Source organism: Aegilops tauschii, chromosome 4 (genome assembly GCF_002575655.3).
Source record: "Aegilops tauschii subsp. strangulata cultivar AL8/78 chromosome 4, Aet v6.0, whole genome shotgun sequence".
Classification (NCBI taxonomy): domain Eukaryota; kingdom Viridiplantae; phylum Streptophyta; class Magnoliopsida; order Poales; family Poaceae; genus Aegilops; species Aegilops tauschii.
This window is the reverse complement of record NC_053038.3, coordinates 352,620,577-352,644,177: the sequence shown is the minus strand read 5'-3', so window position 1 is coordinate 352,644,177 and position 23,601 is coordinate 352,620,577. Positions and strand designations below refer to the sequence as shown.

At 45.3% G+C, this 23,601-nt stretch overlaps 1 protein-coding gene across 1 annotated transcript; it reads right to left on the bottom strand.

Annotated features, from left to right (window-relative positions):
• Window positions 1-16,982: 16,982 nt before the first annotated feature.
• On the bottom strand, window positions 16,983-23,586 carry LOC109739101 (mitochondrial hydrolase YKR070W). Its single transcript, XM_020298183.4, has 11 exons — window positions 23,263-23,586; window positions 22,645-22,680; window positions 21,930-22,003; window positions 21,738-21,778; window positions 21,545-21,616; window positions 20,998-21,199; window positions 20,720-20,815; window positions 19,844-19,911; window positions 19,551-19,752; window positions 19,263-19,346; window positions 16,983-17,383 (listed from the first exon to the last, which is right to left on the bottom strand). Exons 1-11 carry the CDS (start codon window positions 23,477-23,479, stop codon window positions 17,324-17,326), a joined length of 1,152 nt encoding a protein of 383 aa, XP_020153772.1. The 5' UTR covers window positions 23,480-23,586; the 3' UTR covers window positions 16,983-17,323.
• Window positions 23,587-23,601: the final 15 nt, after the last annotated feature.

The following is a 23,601-nucleotide window of genomic DNA, read 5'->3' as shown; positions in this document are numbered from 1 at the left end:
ATATGGCCAGAAGATGTGATGAATGATGTATGAGATTGATCATATTCTTGTTATAGGAATCATGACTTGCATGTCGATGAGTATGACAACCGGCAGGAGCCATAGGAGTTGTCTTTATTATTTTGTATGACCTGCGTGTCATTGAATAACGCCATGTAAATTACTTTACTTTGTTGCTAAACACGTTAGCCATAGAAGTAGAAGTAATCGTTGGCGTGACGACTTCATGAAGACACAATGATGGAGATCATGATGATGGAGATCATGGTGTCATGCTGGTGACGAAGATGATCATGGTGCCCCGAAGATGGAGATCAAAGGAGCATAATGATATTGGCCATATCATGTCACTATTTGATTGCATGTGATGTTTATCATGTTTTTGCATCTTATTTTCTTAAGAACGACGGTAGTAAGTAAGACGATCCCTTATGATAATTTCAAGAAAAGTGTTCCCCCTAACTGTGCACCGTTGCGAAGGTTCGTTGTTTCGAAGCACCACGTGATGATCGGGTGTGATAGATTCTAACGTTCGAATACAACGGGTGTTGACGAGCCTAGCATGTACAGACATGGCCTCGGAACACACGCAATACACTTAGGTTGACTTGACGAGCCTAGCATGTACAGACATGGCCTCGGAACACGGAGGACCAAAAGGTCGAGCATGAGTCGTATAGAAGATACGATCAACATGGATATGTTCACCGATCTTGACTAGTCCGTCTCACGTGATGATCGGACACGGCCTAGTTAACTCGGATCATGTTTCACTTAGATGACTAGAGGGATGTCTATCTGAGTGGGAGTTCGTTGTGTAATTTGATTAGATGAACTTAATTATCATGAACTTAGTCTAAAATCTTTACACTATGTCTTGTAGATCTAATGGCCAACGTTGTCCTCAATTTCAACGCGTTCCTAGAGAAAACCAAGCTGAAAGATGATGGCAGCAACTATACAGACTGGGTCCGGAACCTGAGGATCATCCTCATAGTAGCCAAGAAAGATTATGTCTTAGAAGCACCGCTAGGTGAAGCACCAATCCCAGAAAACCAAGACGTTATGAACGCTTGGCAACAGCGTGCTGATGATTACTCCCTCGTTCAGTGCGGCATGCTTTACAGCTTAGAACCGGGTCTCCAAAAGCGTTTTGAGAAACATGGAGCATATGAGATGTTCGAGGAGCTGAAATTGGTTTTCCAAGCTCATGCCCGGGTCGAGAGATATGAAGTCTCCGACAAGTTCTTCAGCTGTAAAATGGAGGAGAATAGTTCTGTTAGTGAGCACATACTCAGAATGTCTGGGTTGCACAACCGCTTGACTCAGCTGGGAGTTAATCTCCCGGATGACACGGTCATTGACAGAATCCTCCAGTCGCTTCCACCAAGCTACAAGAGCTTTGTGATGAACTTCAATATGCAGGGATGGAAAAGACCATTCCTGAGATATATTCAATGCTGAAATCAGCGGAGGTGGAGATCAGAAAAGAACATCAAGTGTTGATGGTGAATAAAACCACTAAGTTCAAGAAGGGCAAGGGTAAGAAGAACTTCAAGAAGGACGGCAAGGGAGTTGCCGCGCCCGGTAAGCCAGTTGCCGGGAAGAAGCCAAGGAATGGACCCAAGCCCGAGACTGAGTGCTTTTATTGCAAGGGAAGTGGTCACTGGAAGCGGAACTGCCCCAAATACTTAGCGGACAAGAAGGCCGGCAACACCAAAGGTATATGTGATATACATGTAATTGATGTGTACCTTACCAGTACTCGTAGTAGCTCCTGGGTATTTGATACCGGTGCGGTTGCTCATATTTGTAACTCAAAACAGGAACTACGGAATAAACGGAGACTGGCGAAGGACGAGGTGACGATGCGCGTCGGGAATGGTTCCAAGGTCGATGTGATCGCCGTCGGCACGCTACCTCTGCATCTACCCACGGGATTAGTTTTAAACCTCAATAATTGTTATTTAGTGCCAGCTTTGAGCATGAACATTGTATCTGGATCTCGTTTAATTCGAGATGGCTACTCATTTAAATCCGAGAATAATGGTTGTTCTATTTATTTGAGAGATATGTTTTATGGTCATGCCCCGCTGGTCAATGGTTTATTCTTGATGAATCTCGAACGTGATGTTACACATATTCATAGTGTGAATACCAAAAGATGTAAAGTTGATAACGATAGTCCCACATACTTGTGGCACTGCCGCCTTGGTCACATTGGTGTCAAGCGCATGAAGAAGCTCCATGCAGATGGACTTTTGGAGTCTCTTGATTACGAATCATTTGACACGTGCGAACCATGCCTCATGGGTAAGATGACCAAGACTCCGTTCTCCGGAACAATGGAGCGAGCAACCAACTTATTGGAAATCATACATACCGATGTGTGCGGTCCAATGAGTGTTGAGGCTCGCGGAGGATATCGTTATGTTCTCACTCTCACTGATGACTTAAGTAGATATGGGTATGTCTACCTAATGAAACACAAGTCTGAAACCTTTGAAAAGTTCAAGGAATTTCAGAGTGAGGTTGAGAATCAACGTGACAGGAAAATAAAATTCTTACGATCAGATCGTGGTGGAGAATATTTAAGTCACGAGTTTGGTACACACTGAAGGAAATGTGGAATAGTTTCACAACTCACGCCGCCTGGAACACCTCAGAGAAATGGTGTGTCCGAACATCGTAATCGCACTCTATTGGATATGGTGCGATCTATGATGTCTCTTACCGATTTACCGCTCTCATTTTGGGGCTATGCTTTAGAGACTGCCGCATTCACTTTAAATAGGGCTCCGTCGAAATCCGTTGAGACGACACCGTATGAATTATGGTTTGATAAGAAACCTAAGCTGTCGTTTCTAAAAGTTTGGGGATGCGATGCTTATGTCAAGAAACTTCAACCTGAAAAGCTCGAACCCAAGTATGAGAAATGCGTCTTCATAGGATACCCTAAGGAAACTATTGGGTATACCTTCTACCTCAGATCCGAAGGCAAAATCTTCGTTGCCAAGAACGGGTCCTTTCTGGAGAAGGAGTTTCTCTCGAAAGAATTGAGTGGGAGGAAAGTGGAACTTGATGAGGTGATAGTCACCCCTTCCGAGCCGGAAAGTAGCGCAGCGCGGGAAAATGTTCCTGTGGTGCCTACACCGACTGGGGAGGAAGTTAATGATGATGATCATGAAGCTTCGGATCAAGTTACTACTGAACTTCGTAGGTCCACAAGGACACGTTCCGCACCAGAGTGGTACGGCAACCCTGTCCTGGAAATCATGTTGTTAGACAACGGTGAACCTTCGAACTATGAAGAAGTGATGGCGGGCCCGGATTCCGACAAATGGCTAGAAGCCATGAAATCCGAGATAGGATCCATGTATGAAAATGAAGTATGGACTTTGACTGACTTGCCCGATGATCGGCGAGCCATAGAAAACAAATGGATCTTTAAGAAGAAGACAGACGTGGTAATGTGACCATCTATAAGGCTCGACTTGTCGCTAAGGGTTATCGACAAGTTCAAGGGGTTGACTACGATGAGACTTTCTCACCCATAGCAAAGCTGAAGTCCGTAAGAATCATGTTAGCAATTGCCGCATACTATGATTATGAGATATGGCAGATGGACGTCAAAACGGCATTCCTTAACGGCTTCCTTAAGGAAGAGTTGTATATGATGCAGCCGGAAGGTTTTGTCGATCCTAAGAATGCTAACAAAGTATGCAAGCTCCAGCGCTCAATCTATGGGCTGGTGCAAGCATCTCGGAGTTGGAACATTCGCTTTGATGAGATGATCAAAGCGTTTGGGTTTACACAGACTTATGGAGAAGCCTGTGTTTACAAGAAAGTGAGTGGGAGCTCTGTAGCATTTCTCATATTATATGTGGATGACATACTATTGATGGAAAATGATATAGAATTCTTGGAAAGTATAAAGGCCTATTTGAATAAGTGTTTTTCAATGAAGGACCTTGGAGAAGCTGCTTATATATTAGGCATCAAGATCTATAGAGATAGATCAAGACGCCTCATTGGTCTTTCACAGAGTACATACCTTGACAAGATATTGAAGAAGTTCAATATGGATCAGTCCAAGAAGGGGTTCTTGCCTGTATTGCAAGGTGTGCAATTGAGCACGGCTCAATGCCCGACCACGGCAGAAGATAGAGAAAAGATGAGTGTCATCCCCTATGCCTCAGCCATAGGGTCTATTATGTATGCCATGCTATGTACCAGACCTGATGTAAACCTTGCCGTAAGTTTGGTAGGAAGGTACCAAAGTAATCCCGGCATGGAACACTGGACAGCGGTCAAGAATATCCTGAAGTACCTGAAGAGGACTAAGGATATGTTTCTCGTTTATGGAGGTGACGAAGAGCTCGTCGTAAAGGGTTACGTCGACGCTAGCTTCGACACAGATCTGGATGACTCAAAGTCACAAACCGGATACGTGTATATTTTGAATGGAGGAGCAGTAAGCTGGTGCAGTTGCAAGCAAAGCGTCGTGGCGGGATCTACATGTGAAGCGGAGTACATGGCAGCCTCGGAGGCAGCGCAGGAAGCAGTCTGGATGAAGGAGTTCATTACCGACCTAGGGGTGATTCCCAATGCGTCGGGCCCGATGACTCTCTTCTGTGACAACACTGGAGCTATTGCCCTTGCGAAGGAGCCCAGATTTCACAGGAAGACCAGGCATATCAAGCGTCGCTTCAACTCCATTCGTGAAAGTGTTCAAAATGGAGACATAGATATTTGTAAAGTACATACGGACCTGAATGTAGCAGATCCGTTGACTAAACCTCTCCCTAGAGCAAAACATGATCAACACCAGGACGCAATGGGTGTTCGATTCATCACAATGTAACTAGATTATTGACTCTAGTGCAAGTGGGAGACTGTTGGAAATATGCCCTAGAGGCAATAATAAATGGTTATTATTATATTTCTTTGTTCATGGTAATTGTCTATTGTTCATGCTATAATTGTATTGTCCGGAAATCGTAATACATGTGTGAATACATAGACCACAACGTGTCCCTAGTAAGCCTCTAGTAGACTAGCTCATTGATCAACAGATAGTCATGGTTTCCTGACTATGGACATTGGATGTCATTGATAACGGGATCACATCATTAGGAGAATGATGTGATGGACAAGCTCAATCCTAAGCATAGCATAAAAGATCGTGTAGTTTCGTTTGCTAGAGCTTTTCCAATGTCAAGTATCTTTTCCTTAGACCATGAGATCGTGCAACTCCCGAATACCGTAGGAGTGCTTTGGGTGTGCCAAACGTCACAACGTAACTGGGTGACTATAAAGGTGCACTACGGGTATCTCCGAAAGTGTCTGTTGGGTTGGCACGGATCGAGACTGGGATTTGTCACTCCGTATGACGGAGAGGTATCTCTGGGCCCACTCGGTAATGCATCATCATAATGAGCTCTATGTGACTAAGGCGTTAGTCACGGGATCATGCATTGCGGTACGAGTAAAGAGACTTGCCGGTAACGAGATTGAACAAGGTATTGGGATACCGACGATCGAATCTCGGGCAAGTAACATACCGATTGACAAAGGGGATTGCATACGGGATTGATTGAATCCTCGACATCGTGGTTCATCCGATGAGATCATCGTGGAACATGTGGGAGCCAACATGGGTAACCAGATCCCGCTGTTGGTTATTGACTAGAGAGGCGTCTCGGTCATGTCTGCATGTCTCCCGAACCCGTAGGGTCTACACACTTAAGGTTCGGTGACGCTAGGGTTGTAGAGATATGTGTATGCGGAAACCCGAAAGTTGTTCGGAGTCCCGGATGAGATCCCGGACGTCACGAGGAGTTCCGGAATGGCCCGGAGGTGAAGAATTATATATAGGAAGTCAAGTTTCGGCCACCGGGAAAGTTTCGGGGGTTACCGGTATTGTACCGGGACCACCGGAAGGGTCCCGGGGGTCCACCGGGTGGGGCCACCTATCCCGGAGGGCCCCGTGGGCTGAAGTGGGAACAGAACCAGCCCCTAGTGGGCTGGGCGCCCCCCCATGGGCCTCCCCCCATGCGCCTAGGGTTGGAAACCCTAGGGTGGGGGGCTTCCCACTTGCCTTGGGGGGCAAGGCACCCCCCTTGGCCGCCGCCCCCCACCCTAGATGGGTTTGGCCGGTGCCCCCCTCCTAGGGGGCCTATATAAAGGGGGGAGGGAGGGCAGAATATCTCAGCCTTGGGCGCCTCCCTCCTCCCCTGCCACACCTCTCTCTCTCGTAGAAGCTCGGCGAAGCCCTGCCGGCATCCCGCTACATCCACCACCACGTCGTCGTGCTGCTGGATCTCCATCAACCTCTCCTTCCCCCTTGCTGGATCAAGAAGGAGGAGACGTCGCTGCACCGTACGTGTGTTGAACGCGGAGGTGCCGTCCGTTCGGCACTCGGTCATCGGTGATTTGGATCACGGCGAGTACGACTCCGTCATCCACGTTCATTGGAACGCTTCCGCTCGCGATCTAAAAGGGTATGTAGATGCACTCCTTTCCCCTCGTTGCTAGTATACTCCATAGATGCATCTTGGTGAGCGTAGGAAAATTTTAAAATTATGCTACGATTCCCAACAGTGGCATCATGAGCCAGGCCTATGCGTAGTTACTATGCACGAGTAGAACACAAAGAAGTTGTGGGCATTGATGTTGCCAATTCTTCTTGCCGCTACTAGTCGTTTCTTGTTTCGACGGCATTGTAGGATGAAGCGGCCCGGACCGACCTTACACGTACGCTTACGTGAGACAGGTTCCACCGACTGACATGCACTAGATGCATAAGGTGGCTAGCGGGTGTCTGTCTCTCCTACTTTAGTCGGAACGGATTCGATGAAAAGGGTCCTTATGAAGGGTAAATAGAAATTGGCAAATCACGTTGTGGTCATACGTAGGTAAGAAACGTTCTTGCTAGAAACCTACAAACCACGTAAAAACTTGCAACAACTATTAGAGGACGTCTAACTTGTTTTTGCAGCATGTGCTATGTGATGTGATATGGCCAGAAGATGTGATGAATGATATATGTGATGTATGAGATTGATCATATTCTTGTTATAGGAATCATGACTTGCATGTCGATGAGTATGACAACCGGCAGGAGCCATAGGAGTTGTCTTTATTATTTTGTATGACCTGCGTGTCATTGAATAACGCCATGTAAATTACTTTACTTTGTTGCTAAACACGTTAGCCATAGAAGTAGAAGTAATCGTTGGCGTGACGACTTCATGAAGACACAATGATGGAGATCATGATGATGGAGATCATGGTGTCATGCTGGTGACGAAGATGATCATGGTGCCCCGAAGATGGAGATCAAAGGAGCATAATGATATTGGCCATATCATGTCACTATTTGATTGCATGTGATGTTTATCATGTTTTTGCATCTTATTTTCTTAAGAACGACGGTAGTAAGTAAGACGATCCCTTATGATAATTTCAAGAAAAGTGTTCCCCCTAACTGTGCACCGTTGCGAAGGTTCGTTGTTTCGAAGCACCACGTGATGATCGGGTGTGATAGATTCTAACGTTCGAATACAACGGGTGTTGACGAGCCTAGCATGTACAGACATGGCCTCGGAACACACGCAATACACTTAGGTTGACTTGACGAGCCTAGCATGTACAGACATGGCCTCGGAACACGGAGGACCAAAAGGTCGAGCATGAGTCGTATAGAAGATACGATCAACATGGATATGTTCACCGATCTTGACTAGTCCGTCTCACGTGATGATCGGACACGGCCTAGTTAACTCGGATCATGTTTCACTTAGATGACTAGAGGGATGTCTATCTGAGTGGGAGTTCGTTGTGTAATTTGATTAGATGAACTTAATTATCATGAACTTAGTCTAAAATCTTTACACTATGTCTTGTAGATCTAATGGCCAACGTTGTCCTCAATTTCAACGCGTTCCTAGAGAAAACCAAGCTGAAAGATGATGGCAGCAACTATACAGACTGGGTCCGGAACCTGAGGATCATCCTCATAGTAGCCAAGAAAGATTATGTCTTAGAAGCACCGCTAGGTGAAGCACCAATCCCAGAAAACCAAGACGTTATGAACGCTTGGCAACAGCGTGCTGATGATTACTCCCTCGTTCAGTGCGGCATGCTTTACAGCTTAGAACCGGGTCTCCAAAAGCGTTTTGAGAAACATGGAGCATATGAGATGTTCGAGGAGCTGAAATTGGTTTTCCAAGCTCATGCCCGGGTCGAGAGATATGAAGTCTCCGACAAGTTCTTCAGCTGTAAAATGGAGGAGAATAGTTCTGTTAGTGAGCACATACTCAGAATGTCTGGGTTGCACAACCGCTTGACTCAGCTGGGAGTTAATCTCCCGGATGACACGGTCATTGACAGAATCCTCCAGTCGCTTCCACCAAGCTACAAGAGCTTTGTGATGAACTTCAATATGCAGGGATGGAAAAGACCATTCCTGAGATATATTCAATGCTGAAATCAGCGGAGGTGGAGATCAGAAAAGAACATCAAGTGTTGATGGTGAATAAAACCACTAAGTTCAAGAAGGGCAAGGGTAAGAAGAACTTCAAGAAGGACGGCAAGGGAGTTGCCGCGCCCGGTAAGCCAGTTGCCGGGAAGAAGCCAAGGAATGGACCCAAGCCCGAGACTGAGTGCTTTTATTGCAAGGGAAGTGGTCACTGGAAGCGGAACTGCCCCAAATACTTAGCGGACAAGAAGGCCGGCAACACCAAAGGTATATGTGATATACATGTAATTGATGTGTACCTTACCAGTACTCGTAGTAGCTCCTGGGTATTTGATACCGGTGCGGTTGCTCATATTTGTAACTCAAAACAGGAACTACGGAATAAACGGAGACTGGCGAAGGACGAGGTGACGATGCGCGTCGGGAATGGTTCCAAGGTCGATGTGATCGCCGTCGGCACGCTACCTCTGCATCTACCCACGGGATTAGTTTTAAACCTCAATAATTGTTATTTAGTGCCAGCTTTGAGCATGAACATTGTATCTGGATCTCGTTTAATTCGAGATGGCTACTCATTTAAATCCGAGAATAATGGTTGTTCTATTTATTTGAGAGATATGTTTTATGGTCATGCCCCGCTGGTCAATGGTTTATTCTTGATGAATCTCGAACGTGATGTTACACATATTCATAGTGTGAATACCAAAAGATGTAAAGTTGATAACGATAGTCCCACATACTTGTGGCACTGCCGCCTTGGTCACATTGGTGTCAAGCGCATGAAGAAGCTCCATGCAGATGGACTTTTGGAGTCTCTTGATTACGAATCATTTGACACGTGCGAACCATGCCTCATGGGTAAGATGACCAAGACTCCGTTCTCCGGAACAATGGAGCGAGCAACCAACTTATTGGAAATCATACATACCGATGTGTGCGGTCCAATGAGTGTTGAGGCTCGCGGAGGATATCGTTATGTTCTCACTCTCACTGATGACTTAAGTAGATATGGGTATGTCTACCTAATGAAACACAAGTCTGAAACCTTTGAAAAGTTCAAGGAATTTCAGAGTGAGGTTGAGAATCAACGTGACAGGAAAATAAAATTCTTACGATCAGATCGTGGTGGAGAATATTTAAGTCACGAGTTTGGTACACACTTAAGGAAATGTGGAATAGTTTCACAACTCACGCCGCCTGGAACACCTCAGAGAAATAGTGTGTCCGAACGTCGTAATCGCACTCTATTGGATATGGTGCGATCTATGATGTCTCTTATCGATTTACCGCTCTCATTTTGGGGCTATGCTTTAGAGACTGCCGCATTCACTTTAAATAGGGCTCCGTCGAAATCCGTTGAGACGACACCGTATGAATTATGGTTTGGGAAGAAACCTAAGCTGTCGTTTCTAAAAGTTTGGGGATGCGATGCTTATGTCAAGAAACTTCAACCTGAAAAGTTCAAACCCAAGTCGGAGAAATGCGTCTTCATAGGATACCCTAAGGAAACTATTGGGTATACCTTCTACCTCAGATCCGAAGGCAAAATCTTCGTTGCCAAGAACGGGTCCTTTCTGGAGAAGGAGTTTCTCTCGAAAGAATTGAGTGGGAGGAAAGTGGAACTTGATGAGGTGATAGTCACCCCTTCCGAGCCGGAAAGTAGCGCAGCGCGGGAAAATGTTCCTGTGGTGCCTACACCGACTGGGGAGGAAGTTAATGATGATGATCATGAAGCTTCGGATCAAGTTACTACTGAACTTCGTAGGTCCACAAGGACACGTTCCGCACCAGAGTGGTACGGCAACCCTGTCCTGGAAATCATGTTGTTAGACAACGGTGAACCTTCGAACTATGAAGAAGCGATGGCGGGCCCGGATTCCGACAAATGGCTAGAAGCCATGAAATCCGAGATAGGATCCATGTATGAAAATGAAGTATGGACTTTGACTGACTTGCCCGATGATCGGCGAGCCATAGAAAACAAATGGATCTTTAAGAAAAAGACAGACGCGGATGGTAATGTGACCATCTATAAGGCTCGACTTGTCGCTAAGGGTTATCGACAAGTTCAAGGGGTTGACTACGATGAGACTTTCTCACCCATAGCGAAGCTGAAGTCCGTCCGAATCATGTTAGCAATTGCCGCATACTATGATTATGAGATATGGCAGATGGACGTCAAAACGGCATTCCTTAACGGCTTCCTTAAGGAAGAGTTGTATATGATGCAGCCGGAAGGTTTTGTCGATCCTAAGAATGCTAACAAAGTATGCAAGCTCCAGCGCTCAATCTATGGGCTGGTGCAAGCATCTCGGAGTTGGAACATTCGCTTTGATGAGATGATCAAAGGGTTTGGGTTTACACAGACTTATGGAGAAGCCTGTGTTTACAAGAAAGTGAGTGGGAGCTCTGTAGCATTTCTCATATTATATGTGGATGACATACTATTGATGGGAAATGATATAGAATTCTTGGAAAGTATAAAGGCCTATTTGAATAAGTGTTTTTCAATGAAGGACCTTGGAGAAGCTGCTTATATATTAGGCATCAAGATCTATAGAGATAGATCAAGACGCCTCATTGGTCTTTCACAGAGTACATACCTTGACAAGATATTGAAGAAGTTCAATATGGATCAGTCCAAGAAGGGGTTCTTGCCTGTATTGCAAGGTGTGCAATTGAGCACGGCTCAATGCCCGACCACGGCAGAAGATAGAGAAAAGATGAGTGTCATCCCCTATGCCTCAGCCATAGGGTCTATTATGTATGCCATGCTATGTACCAGACCTGATGTAAACCTTGCCGTAAGTTTGGTAGGAAGGTACCAAAGTAATCCCGGCATGGAACACTGGACAGCGGTCAAGAATATCCTGAAGTACCTGAAGAGGACTAAGGATATGTTTCTTGTTTATGGAGGTGACGAAGAGCTCGTCGTAAAGGGTTACGTCGACGCTAGCTTCGACACAGATCTGGATGACTCAAAGTCACAAACCGGATACGTGTATATTTTGAATGGAGGAGCAGTAAGCTGGTGCAGTTGCAAGCAAAGCGTCGTGGCGGGATCTACATGTGAAGCGGAGTACATGGCAGCCTCGGAGGCAGCGCAGGAAGCAGTCTGGATGAAGGAGTTCATTACCGACCTAGGGGTGATTCCCAATGCGTCGGGCCCGATGACTCTCTTCTGTGACAACACTGGAGCTATTGCCCTTGCGAAGGAGCCCAGATTTCACAGGAAGACCAGGCATATCAAGCGTCGCTTCAACTCCATTCGTGAAAATGTTCAAAATGGAGACATAGATATTTGTAAAGTACATACGGACCTGAATGTAGCAGATCCGTTGACTAAACCTCTCCCTAGAGCAAAACATGATCAACACCAGGACGCAATGGGTGTTCGATTCATCACAATGTAACTAGATTATTGACTCTAGTGCAAGTGGGAGACTGTTGGAAATATGCCCTAGAGGCAATAATAAATGGTTATTATTATATTTCTTTGTTCATGGTAATTGTCTATTGTTCATGCTATAATTGTATTGTCCGGAAATCGTAATACATGTGTGAATACATAGACCACAACGTGTCCCTAGTAAGCCTCTAGTAGACTAGCTCGTTGATCAACAGATAGTCGTGGTTTCCTGACTATGGACATTGGATGTCATTGATAACGGGATCACATCATTAGGAGAATGATGTGATGGACAAGGCCCAATCCTAAGCATAGCATAAAAGATCGTGTAGTTTCGTTTGCTAGAGCTTTTCCAATGTCAAGTATCTTTTCCTTAGACCATGAGATCGTGCAACTCCCGGATACCGTAGGAGTGCTTTGGGTGTGCCAAACGTCACAACGTAACTGGGTGACTATAAAGGTGCACTACGGGTATCTCCGAAAGTGTCTGTTGGGTTGGCACGGATCGAGACTGGGATTTGTCACTCCGTATGACGGAGAGGTATCTCTGGGCCCACTCGGTAATGCATCATCATAATGAGCTCTATGTGACTAAGGCATTAGTCACGGGATCATGCATTGCGGTACGAGTAAAGAGACTTGCCGGTAACGAGATTGAACAAGGTATTGGGATACCGACGATCGAATCTCGGGCAAGTAACATACCGATTGACAAAGGGGATTGCATACGGGATTGATTGAATCCTCGACATCGTGGTTCATCCGATGAGATCATCGTGGAACATGTGGGAGCCAACATGGGTATCCAGATCCCGCTGTTGGTTATTTACTAGAGAGGCGTCTCGGTCATGTCTGCATGTCTCCCGAACCCGTAGGGTCTACACACTTAAGGTTCGGTGACGCTAGGGTTACAGAGATATGTGTATGCGGGAACCCGAAAGTTGTTCGGAGTCCCGGATGAGATCCCGGACGTCACGAGGAGTTCCGGAATGGTCCGGAGGTGAAGAATTATATATAGGAAGTCAAGTTTCGGCCACCGGGAAAGTTTCGGGGGTTACCGGTATTGTACCGGGACCACCGGAAGGGTCCCGGGGGTCCACCGGGTGGGGCCACCTATCCCGGAGGGCCCCGTGGGCTGAAGTGGGAAGGGAACCAGCCCCTAGTGGGCTGGGCGCCCCCCCATGGGCCTCCCCCCATGCGCCTAGGGTTGGAAACCCTAGGGTGGGGGGGCTTCCCACTTGCCTTGGGGGGCAAGGCACCCCCCTTGGCCGCCGCCCCCCACCCTAGATGGGTTTGGCCGGCGCCCCCCCTCCCAGGGGGCCTATATAAAGGGGGGGGGGAGGGCAGAATATCTCAGCCTTGGGCGCCTCCCTCCTCCCCTGCTACACCTCTCTCTCTCGTAGAAGCTCGGCGAAGCCCTGCCGGCATCCCGCTACATCCACCACCACGCCGTCGTGCTGCTGGATCTCCATCAACCTCTCCTTCCCCCTTGCTGGATCAAGAAGGAGGAGACGTCGCTGCACCGTACGTGTGTTGAACGCGGAGGTGCCGTCCGTTCGGCACTCGGTCATCGGTGATTTGGATCACGGCGAGTACGACTCCGTCATCCACGTTCATTGGAACGCTTCCGCTCGCGATCTACAAGGGTATGTAGATGCACTCCTTTCCCCTCGTTGCTAGTATACTCCATAGATGCATCTTGGTGAGCGTAGGAAAATTTTAAAATTATGCTACGATTCCCAACAAATGCGTGGGCGCTGGAGTTGGTTTCTCGGTCGACAAGCATGTTTAATGGTAGCAGACTAAGGGGCGGGGCATTGAACGGGCGTGGTAGATAACTGTCACGTCCCGTCTAGTAAACGTCTCTTTGACATTGAACAAGCACAAACACCGGTGACGCAACACGGCCGGCGCCCTCGTCTGGCGAGCTGCTTCAATGCTGGCGTCGGCGAGAGGTCACGCCCACTCTGGGGCGGTGTCAATGCGGAGCGGCTACTCTAGAGCGGCATGAATGCAGTCAGCTAACTTTGAACGGGAAAGCGCACGGGCACGGGAGGGATTTTGGGTGGGTCGGGTTAGTCAAACGCAGGCGTGGCAGCGATCCGGACGCCCGCAAAGCCTTCCCCCTAGTTTGTCTCTAGTTTGCGAGAAAAAGTGCATCTGGACCGGTCGACGGATTGATGTTGGCCCGCATTAGATTGCAAAACACGTCTGGACCATGTGGTCCGAATGGTTGCGGGTGGTTTGAGAGTTGGTATTGGAGATATCACGCCATATCAACACGTATAGTTAGGGCATCTCCAACGGTGACCCGCAAATTTCCTTCCGCATACATTTGCAGACAGGGGAACCAGTCCGCGATGCGGGAGACGCCATCCAACCCTAGCTTGTATATGTCCGCCAGCAAATTCAAATTCAAATGTATGCTGATCCACACAACGCGTCAGATCACACCTGCGCCGGATCGCATCTCCGATCACAACCCAAAAGAGGCAAATATGCTTAGTTTTTACATGTGCGAAGCCAAAAGAATATCAATCCAACAGTCTGTGCATTTCTCCTTTGCCAGACCGGCCATCCCAGCAAGCTACTCCCCGACCAAGAAGGTGACGTCGTTGTAGCGTAGGCAGCCTCCACCTCCGTCGCGTCCTCATCTTCCGCCGCCACTAACTCATCTTTTTGCTGCTCCAACATCTTGTAGCGGATGGGTTACACGATAATTCTAGCGTCGGCATCCAAGGAGTCAATACTCAAGGTCAACATATTGGTGTCCTCGGCATTGGCGGCGATCTTCACCCTATTTTCCTCAAGCGTGGCCTTCTTCTCCTCGAGCGCTGCCTTTCTCTCCTCAATCATGGTCCTCCTCTCTTCGAGCTTGATCTTCTTCTCCGTCGCCTCCATCAACTGCTTGAACCTCTCCGCCTTCCTCTCCTGCTTGATGTCCGACTGTCGCACGCATGCCTCCTCCTTCTTCACCAAGATCTCCTCGAACCTCTCTGTCAGCTTGGCCGTCGTACCTTATCGCTCCGCCCTCTCCTCCTCCCACTTCTTACCCCATAAATTTCTTCTAACCTTCTTCGGCGATTGTTGGGCTGGGTCGTTACGGTCACCGGTTTCTTCCTCTTTCGCTTGGGTGGCGGTCTTGACAATGAAAAGGTTCCACTTCGGTTGCCCATTCAACTTCAACCAACAATGCATGACGGTGAAGGAGTTCTTCTCCAACTTCTTGTACATCACATAAGCACAAGTAGGCTACAAAGTGAAACAATGCGTATCCGTCTAGTGAGCAACAAAATAATACATGTCTGGCTAGTGTTCAACAAAACTAAAGCATATCCGGCTAGTGATCAACTTACTTGCTCGGTGATTTGTGCATCGCTAGGCCACTGTGCGATGAGATGCTTTAAGTGCCCGCAATATTTGGAGACGACCTCTTGGATGGTGTACCATCGATGGTTGAGGGACTTCCCCTCACGGTTGCGGATCAACGCGTCGGAGTAGGGCTCGAAATGCTTGTGCTCATGGAACCATATGTGAATGTTCGTCCAAAAGGTTGTGCTCTTTTGCTTCGTGCCATGGACAGGATCAAGGCTAGTGGCCAACCATGCATCGCACAACAGCTCGTCCTCCCGCATGTTGAAGCTTTCTCCTCTACCCTTCTTCTTTGGATCGCCGGTTGTATCATCAGGATCATCGTCGTCGCTGTTCTCCTCCTCCCCTCCCCCTCTCCCCCTCTGGATGCTGCTCTCCGGCGGCCCAATGTTGTTGTTGCTGTGTGCCATCGCCGGTCAGGGTGTAGGACTGTTGTGTGGTCATCTGGGTGTAGGACTGCTGCTCATAGCCCCCTCCTCCCTCGCCTCCGTCGTGGATGATATCGAGCATCTCCCTATCCGCGTCGTAGACTGACTCCCCCGCTCTCGGCATTGCAGCAAACAGCGTGTGGGCACCCATCTGCTCCCCGCCCGCCGTCCTCGCCCGGACGAGCTGCGATGAAGAATACTCGGAGAAAAGCGGCGCCGCGTTAACGTCGACGATGTAAGGAACTATATCATCGGGGGTTGCAAGCTGCTTGGTGGCGTAGTAGTACGGAGCCTTATAAGGCTCCGACCACGGCGCCGTCTGTACTGTGGATGCGCCCGTCTGGAGGTGTCAGCCACGGTCTTGTCGACCGCCTCGTCTACCACGCCCTCCACGCCCATCACCACCACCAGGCGCACCGACGGTCAGCCGTTTCTTCAGCTTCTCCTCTGCGGCCTTTGCTTTGACGCGACGATTTTGCCACGTCTCCGAGCTGATCTTCTGGGCGAGCATGATGCTCGGATCCTCCGGCACCTCCGCCGGCTCCATCTCCGACAGGTTCTCCGACGGTTCCATGCGTCGATGGTGGAGGGAAGGAGAGAGTGGGAGAAAAGAGCGGGAATTGGGCGAAGAGCTTCGGGGAGTGGAAGAAGAGAGTGGGGGATTTTGGCACGGAAACAATGCAGGATGCTACAAAAGTGCAGGCTCCGCCTTCCTTTTGGGTGGGCCCGGGGGGCAGAGAGCGACGTTTCACGTGTCCACACTCCCTTAAACCTCCCCCATTTTTGTCTCTGGTTTGCGGGAGAAATCACGTCCGGACCGCCTAGCGGACCGATACAGGACCACGTTGGATGGTTTCCGCGATCCAAACAGCACGGTCCGAACAGTTGCAGGTCGGCGTTGGAGATGTCCCTCCGTCCGAAATTAAGTGACACACTCATTTCACTCATTTCAACGACAGGTAATTCTGGACGGAGGTTGTACTCGTACTCCCTCCGTCCCAAAATTCTTGTCTTAGATTTGTCTAAACACGGATGTATAAGTCACGTTTTAGTATTAGATACATCCGTATCTAGACGAATTTAAGACAAGAATTTTAGGACGGAAGGAGTACTATATAAAAATTGTAGGTTTTATGTTTCGCTCTTCAGTTCTGACTCGCCAGCCTTATTCACCCCGTCTAATTGACGAACGGTTGGTATACACCTTTATGTTAAATCATATATACATTTGAAAATCATACGTACATTTGAAAATAATAAATACTCCTATATACATTTGCAAAAAGGAAAATATGAAAGAGATGTTATCATGCGTGTCCTTTATAGTGTAGTATAATATAACAGTAATGTTTTTGCACAAGATCTAAAAAGATTTATAGTATGTTGCAAGACTGACAATTTGGTGGATGTTTTAAAGACAGATTCTTTAATTTTTTAACCGACGGGTGCACTAACTAAATGATTGGTGCCTTTTCCTCTCCGGAGCATATCTGTATGGTACAATGACTTAGAGACGGGACTCCAGCCAGCACTTGTTCCAACTTTGCTAGACAAAAAATGGCAAAATGTGTTGCCAAGCGTGCCAAATAATAACGCTGTGAGAATATATGCGCAGGCTCCATCGCAAAAATGTCACCGTATACATTCCTTTTCCAAAATACAGCTGATGGCATCGTCAACAGTATCAACAACCTGTAAGAAATAAACAAGTGCAGTTAGAACAGCAAGCCAATACACAAACATGACATCACAGCAATGGATAGTTCGTCGTTATGGTTCGCAAAGTTTTTGAGTGGATGCTGTTTTCTGTAGTTTATCAAACGTGTCTACTATGTTTTATTTACCCACTACTGCAAATTCTTCTTTTATGCCATCTCCCATCAAACTTGGTGTACTTCCGATGCTTAATGGCTTAGAGCATTAGTTTGTGCTTATGGTTCTGCTGCCATCATACGCTCCCAAAAGTCCAAAACATCGAGTACTGGATGTGTCACATGTATGATGGGAGATGGCATCGCGGTGCTTGTAAATTAAACATTGTACATATTGTTAATAAACTACAGAAGACAACATCCCCACAAACATTTACTCCCTCCGTCCCATAATATAAGAACGTTTTTGCCACTACACTAGTGTCAAAAGCGTTCTTATATTATGGGACAGAGGGAGTGCGTTACACCTCCTTTGGGATCAGAACCATAACCAGCTGCTTGTATATATCACAAAAATACCAAACTAACCTTTTATGAGTTATCTTTTCACATTTGGGCGGGCAAATTATCTAGTTTTACAAAACAACTACCTTTACACTCATTGAAGCATGGTAAGATAACTATCTTACTTTGGAATCAGACTAGCATAAAATAGATATTGAAGTTAAATAGCGGATTGAATTATATGATGAGCCATAGTAATCTTAACAACTATAATTTCTTTGGCTTGCTCTAGTCTAAAACTTTAAAGCTAACCATATGGCCCTTAAGCAGTGACAATAATAGTTGTGCAGTAACAAAATATTACTTCATCCAGCCCAAAATTTAAGGTGCATTATTATGCTTGCAGTCAACGCTATAAAACTTTGACCACTAATTTACGCAAAGGTAAATAATTGATGATGTAAAATTATGTCATTACGTGCATCTTTGTGAAACCATTTCATGTTATATACTGATCTGCGTACTATTTTTAGTAGCATGCTAAGATTTAAATAGTAGTCGGATGCACTGGAGACTGTTTAAGTCCAACACGGCTTATATTTTGAAACAAACGATGTAAAAGGCGAAAGCATCAAGCTGTAGGTTGTACAGGTAAATCCACGGCATCATACTGAAGCTGCGAAGAAAAGCCAATTTATCATGTCCAGCAACTGATGCCCCTCCCCAAAAAAAGGCTAATCAACTGATGCGACATGTAATAGTAGTCTTAGCTATGCATGCAAATGAATGGTACATGGAGGTAATAAAGTAAACACAGTAGGTTGCAGGCAGGGTCATGCAGCAGGATACTGATTACTTCTTGGTGGGATTAATCAAGGGAGTAATAGACAGGATTTGACCGTTGTTGTTCGCTGTCACAAAGTAGATTTGACTGATCAAGACAGTACTAAACAATTTCTAAGTTGGTATTTCATGCTTTCACTACTCGTTTATATCATCAAACCAAGAACCAATACGTGACAAAGAATGGTGGACTAAGCAATGAAATTGACTGAATCTATCTAACCTAAAATAATGGGTGAAAGCCTGTTTTCAGCATGTAAAAGAAATGGGCAAAAGCCGGCCGAAGACCCGCTAATCTTGATTTCAAACATAGTATATGATTGTGTGGTGGCATCACTGTATGAAGAACAGAACTCCAAAGTGAGTTGCTAGTTGTGTGAGCTGATGTACTCTAGGGTGAAGTCAAATAAAATGTAGAAGACATTGAGGTCAAGAAACATGACAACTGCCTTATGGTTATTCAGATTTCAGACTGAAACTACTATCAGTTATACATAAATTTAGTTGACAACATTTGTTACAGTTGACAACATTTGTAAGGTCCAACTAGAGAATCAGCGGTAAATACATACCAAATCAGCAGGAAACTTTGGATCATTATCATTTCCCCTAAAAACACCAGTCCTAGTAAGGACGGACGACCAAGGGGGGCCAGCCTGCAAAGTGTAAATTCATCAATGTTCACATCTCTTGCCAGAATGCAAACAACAAGGTAAACGCTGTCTTCGGATATTTTGTAGGATTGCATGCTAACTGTTCAACCCTGAGTTCATAACTGCACAACTTCCTAACGCTGTCAACTGCTGGAAACAGTGATTTTCTTTATTGGAAGAATCAGTGGAATCATAGCATAGGCTAACCTTCAAAACTCCATTGATATCAACTTTAGGATTATCACCGATCATGTAGATAGTAGAGAACTGATGGTCTTGTACTTCATTCCTCGGCTGTGAATTTGGATAGATACCCATAACAATTTTTTCTAGTATATTAGCTGCATTCTTGAACACAAATGGATTAGGCTTCCCATAAGATGTATACTTCAGCGGAACATCATTAACTCTGAAAATTTAAGTTAACAGGAGACAGATAAGTATTTAACATGTATGCGCTTAGAAGTACAGTTGATTAATTATATAATATAATGGCTTACTGATTGAAGACGCTTTCGAGTGCTATCCGGAAGGCACCCATCCCAAGCCGCTCAGAAGGAAATGCAGCCTGCCATAGGAGGTCCCAAACAAGTTATTATCAATATGCGCCATGATGGCTTTCCCTAAAAAAATACTTTATTCATTTGACCATTGCTCAATATAGTCATCCACGTAACATAGGACCATCAAACTACAACACCAAATTTTGTAGCACTGTGAAATCATTGTAAAAATGTAAAATACCTCAAACACCCGAGTTTATTCACTCCATTTGCACATGACTCTGGGTACCAACAGGGACCCCCAGGGAAACTAAAAGTTTTGTCTCCTTTCCTTTTCCACATATAGGCATGACACAAGTGTCCTAAACCTAACTACATCTACCTCCTTATGCATGGAACATGGTCTATTGGCAAGATACCCCTCATATATACATCTCTCCCCCAGATATAAATTCAACTTGATGTATGTGTAGAGTTAGGGAAGTAGGAGCCCCTACCAAAAAAAAACAAATCTGGTATTATTTTGTTTTCAATCTACTAATAACCCACACAAACACTCCTCCACCTATGCAAATGAACTTAAATCTATTTCCTCTACCATTAAAGTCAAGGCTAAACAAGTAGGGCCTTTAATTGAGATACTGAACTGAAATCCTTGAACCTGTACGAAAGCACGACTAAGTCCCTAAATCTGAAAGTGAGTTTACAGATCTACTAATCTGCAGTAAAATATGAGCCCATTTGATGGAGAAAGAATGTCTGGGATGCCCCAGTTTCTATCATGACACCAAACTATAGATTAAGATTTGATACTTCCTCTGTTCATAAATATGACATTTTAGAAACGTGCTATACAATATGATCTCCTCATACCTGATATTCAAGATCATCAGCCGAAAAATATAAAGGAGGTTGATCTCCTTTTCCATTTCCAGGAAGTCCACCAGTTGACAAGATGTCACAAAGTACCTTTAAGATATAATTAACAAACAATTTAACTTATGCATGCCAACCACTTCAACTGAAAAACATAAACATGGCACTTTGCATACATGTCTATAGAAGAGGAGGTTTACGACTCACGCAGTTACAAGGAAGATTGAAAAAAAATTGCTGAAGATTTTACAATAATTGAACATACAGTAGACTACCTGTAGATCTCTACCCCAATCAACAGGGTCACTGACAACAAACACTCCTTTAACTTTCTCCTGGTAAACATCATATGGTGGATGCATTTTCTCAGACATAAAGTCTTTACAGTTTGGTTGTCCCACTTTCCATTTCTTGAAAGGAGCTAGGGGGTCAATTTCCTTAAAAAGTGATGAATACTCATCTATGGACAGAACCTTTCTGCACATAACAGACAATTCATGAGAAATACACACAACATAATTCACCTACGGTCGTAATAGCCTAAAAGCAACATTAAGGATTAATCCCTCCGTTTCAGAATATAAGGTGTATTGATTTCCGTGCAAGTCAACCGTTTCAATGTTTGACCAAGATTATAGAATGAAATAACAACAGCTGCAATACCTCATAGATAAAATATGAAACTACTTTTCAGGATGGATCAAACGATATAAATTTTGTATTCTAGATATTGATATATTTTTCTAAAAACACGGTCAAACATGCACTAGTTTGACTTTTGAAAAAACAAATACAACTTATATAAAGGAACGGAGGGAGTACCTAAACCCATACTCAGCCATCACTGATGCAGGCTCTCCTTTTCCAACAGCAACAATAAGATCATCTTCAAAACTGTAGTAACAGGAAAAAGTTGTATATTCCATTCAGGAATAAAAAATCATGGGTGAAAATCACAAACATTATCTATAGAACAGAACTTATAAAGACTACTTATGTACTTCAATATCATTACCGCTTCACCAGATCTCTGTAAGGAGAATGGCCATGCACAACCTGCATCATCATCACAAAAATTTGCAGAAATGAAATAGATGCGATATTCTTTTTCATTAAACTTTGTTGTGTTAGTTGTTAGTTAAAAGTCTAGGTTGTGTATGACTGTTCATAAGCAATGAGTAATGAGCCATGATGATAGTGTAAATACCTGTGCTGGAGAGATGTTAACTCCCAAAAGCTCACTTAATTCCAGGGCTCGTTTATGCTCTGGAACACCACCTCCTGCCAACAAATTGAAAAATCTTAATAATATCAATAAAGAGATTCAGTAATATAACTGAGAACTGGTAAGCATCACGGTGCCTCACTGTAAAAAGTACAAACCATTAAACATAGGATGGGTATGAAAAACTAACTGTTCAACATTGTAAACCATTCTTCCTATAGAAAACATTTTTCCTCTTAATTATCCAGATCGTTCAGCATTATTCTTGTCTAAGCAAAATACACAGGTCAACCTCGGCATTTCAATCTTTATAAGGCTGAATCCATGTGAGTTAAGATGATAATACAGATGGTGCCATGTTAGGGATGTTTGTTTTAAACCACATTATGCTCGTGAAATTTCAAGAAATTAACACTATGAATGGTGTAACTTTCATAAATAATTGCGTATGTGACCCCACAGGATTGCGACACGCCGCCGCCACTGCCTACAATATAGTGGCATATATTGAAAAACATCACGCATGCAACTGGTTTTGTTGTAGTACAGGAAGATATTAAGCTCATTATAAGAGTTAAGCCAACATCCAGCTTGTTTTGGTCTAAACAACGAAAGCAATCCATCACTCTGTATAGAAATTAATTGGCGGCCATTGGAGATAAATAGGATGTGCTATAGCACATAGTAAACTACTCACCATTGGTTAAGAACAGAAAAGGAATCTTCAGGGTACCTGGAAAAGAGGCAACAAATGATGATCCACAAGCTACTAAGTAACAGATGGTAGGGCATTAATTTACATTGCCAGCATGTATACTAAAAAACAACATACTGATGCAGCCTAAGAGTTCACCAACCTATTACTACCTCCCTGCAGTTTTGACCATTTACTTCCAGTATGAATATGTTAGTAAGAAAATTAGAAAATCATGTTGCTATGAAGTATATTTCATGAAGATGTACTGGAGTTATTTCCACTTGAGCAACCTAAATATCTTTTATGTACTATACTATTATAAGTTTGACTGTTTGACCACATGCTCTCTAGGAAGTCATCAATTTACAAACACAGCTATTAGTAGTGCACAGCACAAAAATCGATGATCTGTAGTCAAATTGACATAGTCCGCATGAACACCACGCCGAACACAAACCTAATGCCTACGACCTATTTGATGAAATAACGCAAAGGCGCCTAGCACATGTCGCCAATCCGCCGGCACAAATACGGACGAAACACTTCCCTTATAACGTCCTTTACAAGCACCGAGGTAATTCAAGCAAATGCAGCAGGTTCCGAGAAGCACGGGATTACCATCGTCGGAGTAGAGGCGTCGGATGGCCTGCGGCGAGCCCCCGATAGGGCTACGGCCGCGCAGGATGACCCCGTCGATGTCGAAGGCGATGCCGAAGGAAGGCCTAGCCGGCGCCGCGGCGCAGTGGGACAGTCGGCGGCCGCGCGTGCCCTGGAGCTCCGCCCGCGTCCGCGCCGCCGCGCGAGCGAGAGCGAGAGCGGAGCGGAAGCCCCTCATGCCGTCAGAGAACGCGACGTGGCGTGGCGAATTGTGAACTCTTTTTCTCGCAACAAAAAAAGAGTTCCGGACTCTTTATTTCCGGGTTCGCTGACGTACGCGGGCCACCACCCGTTGTGTGT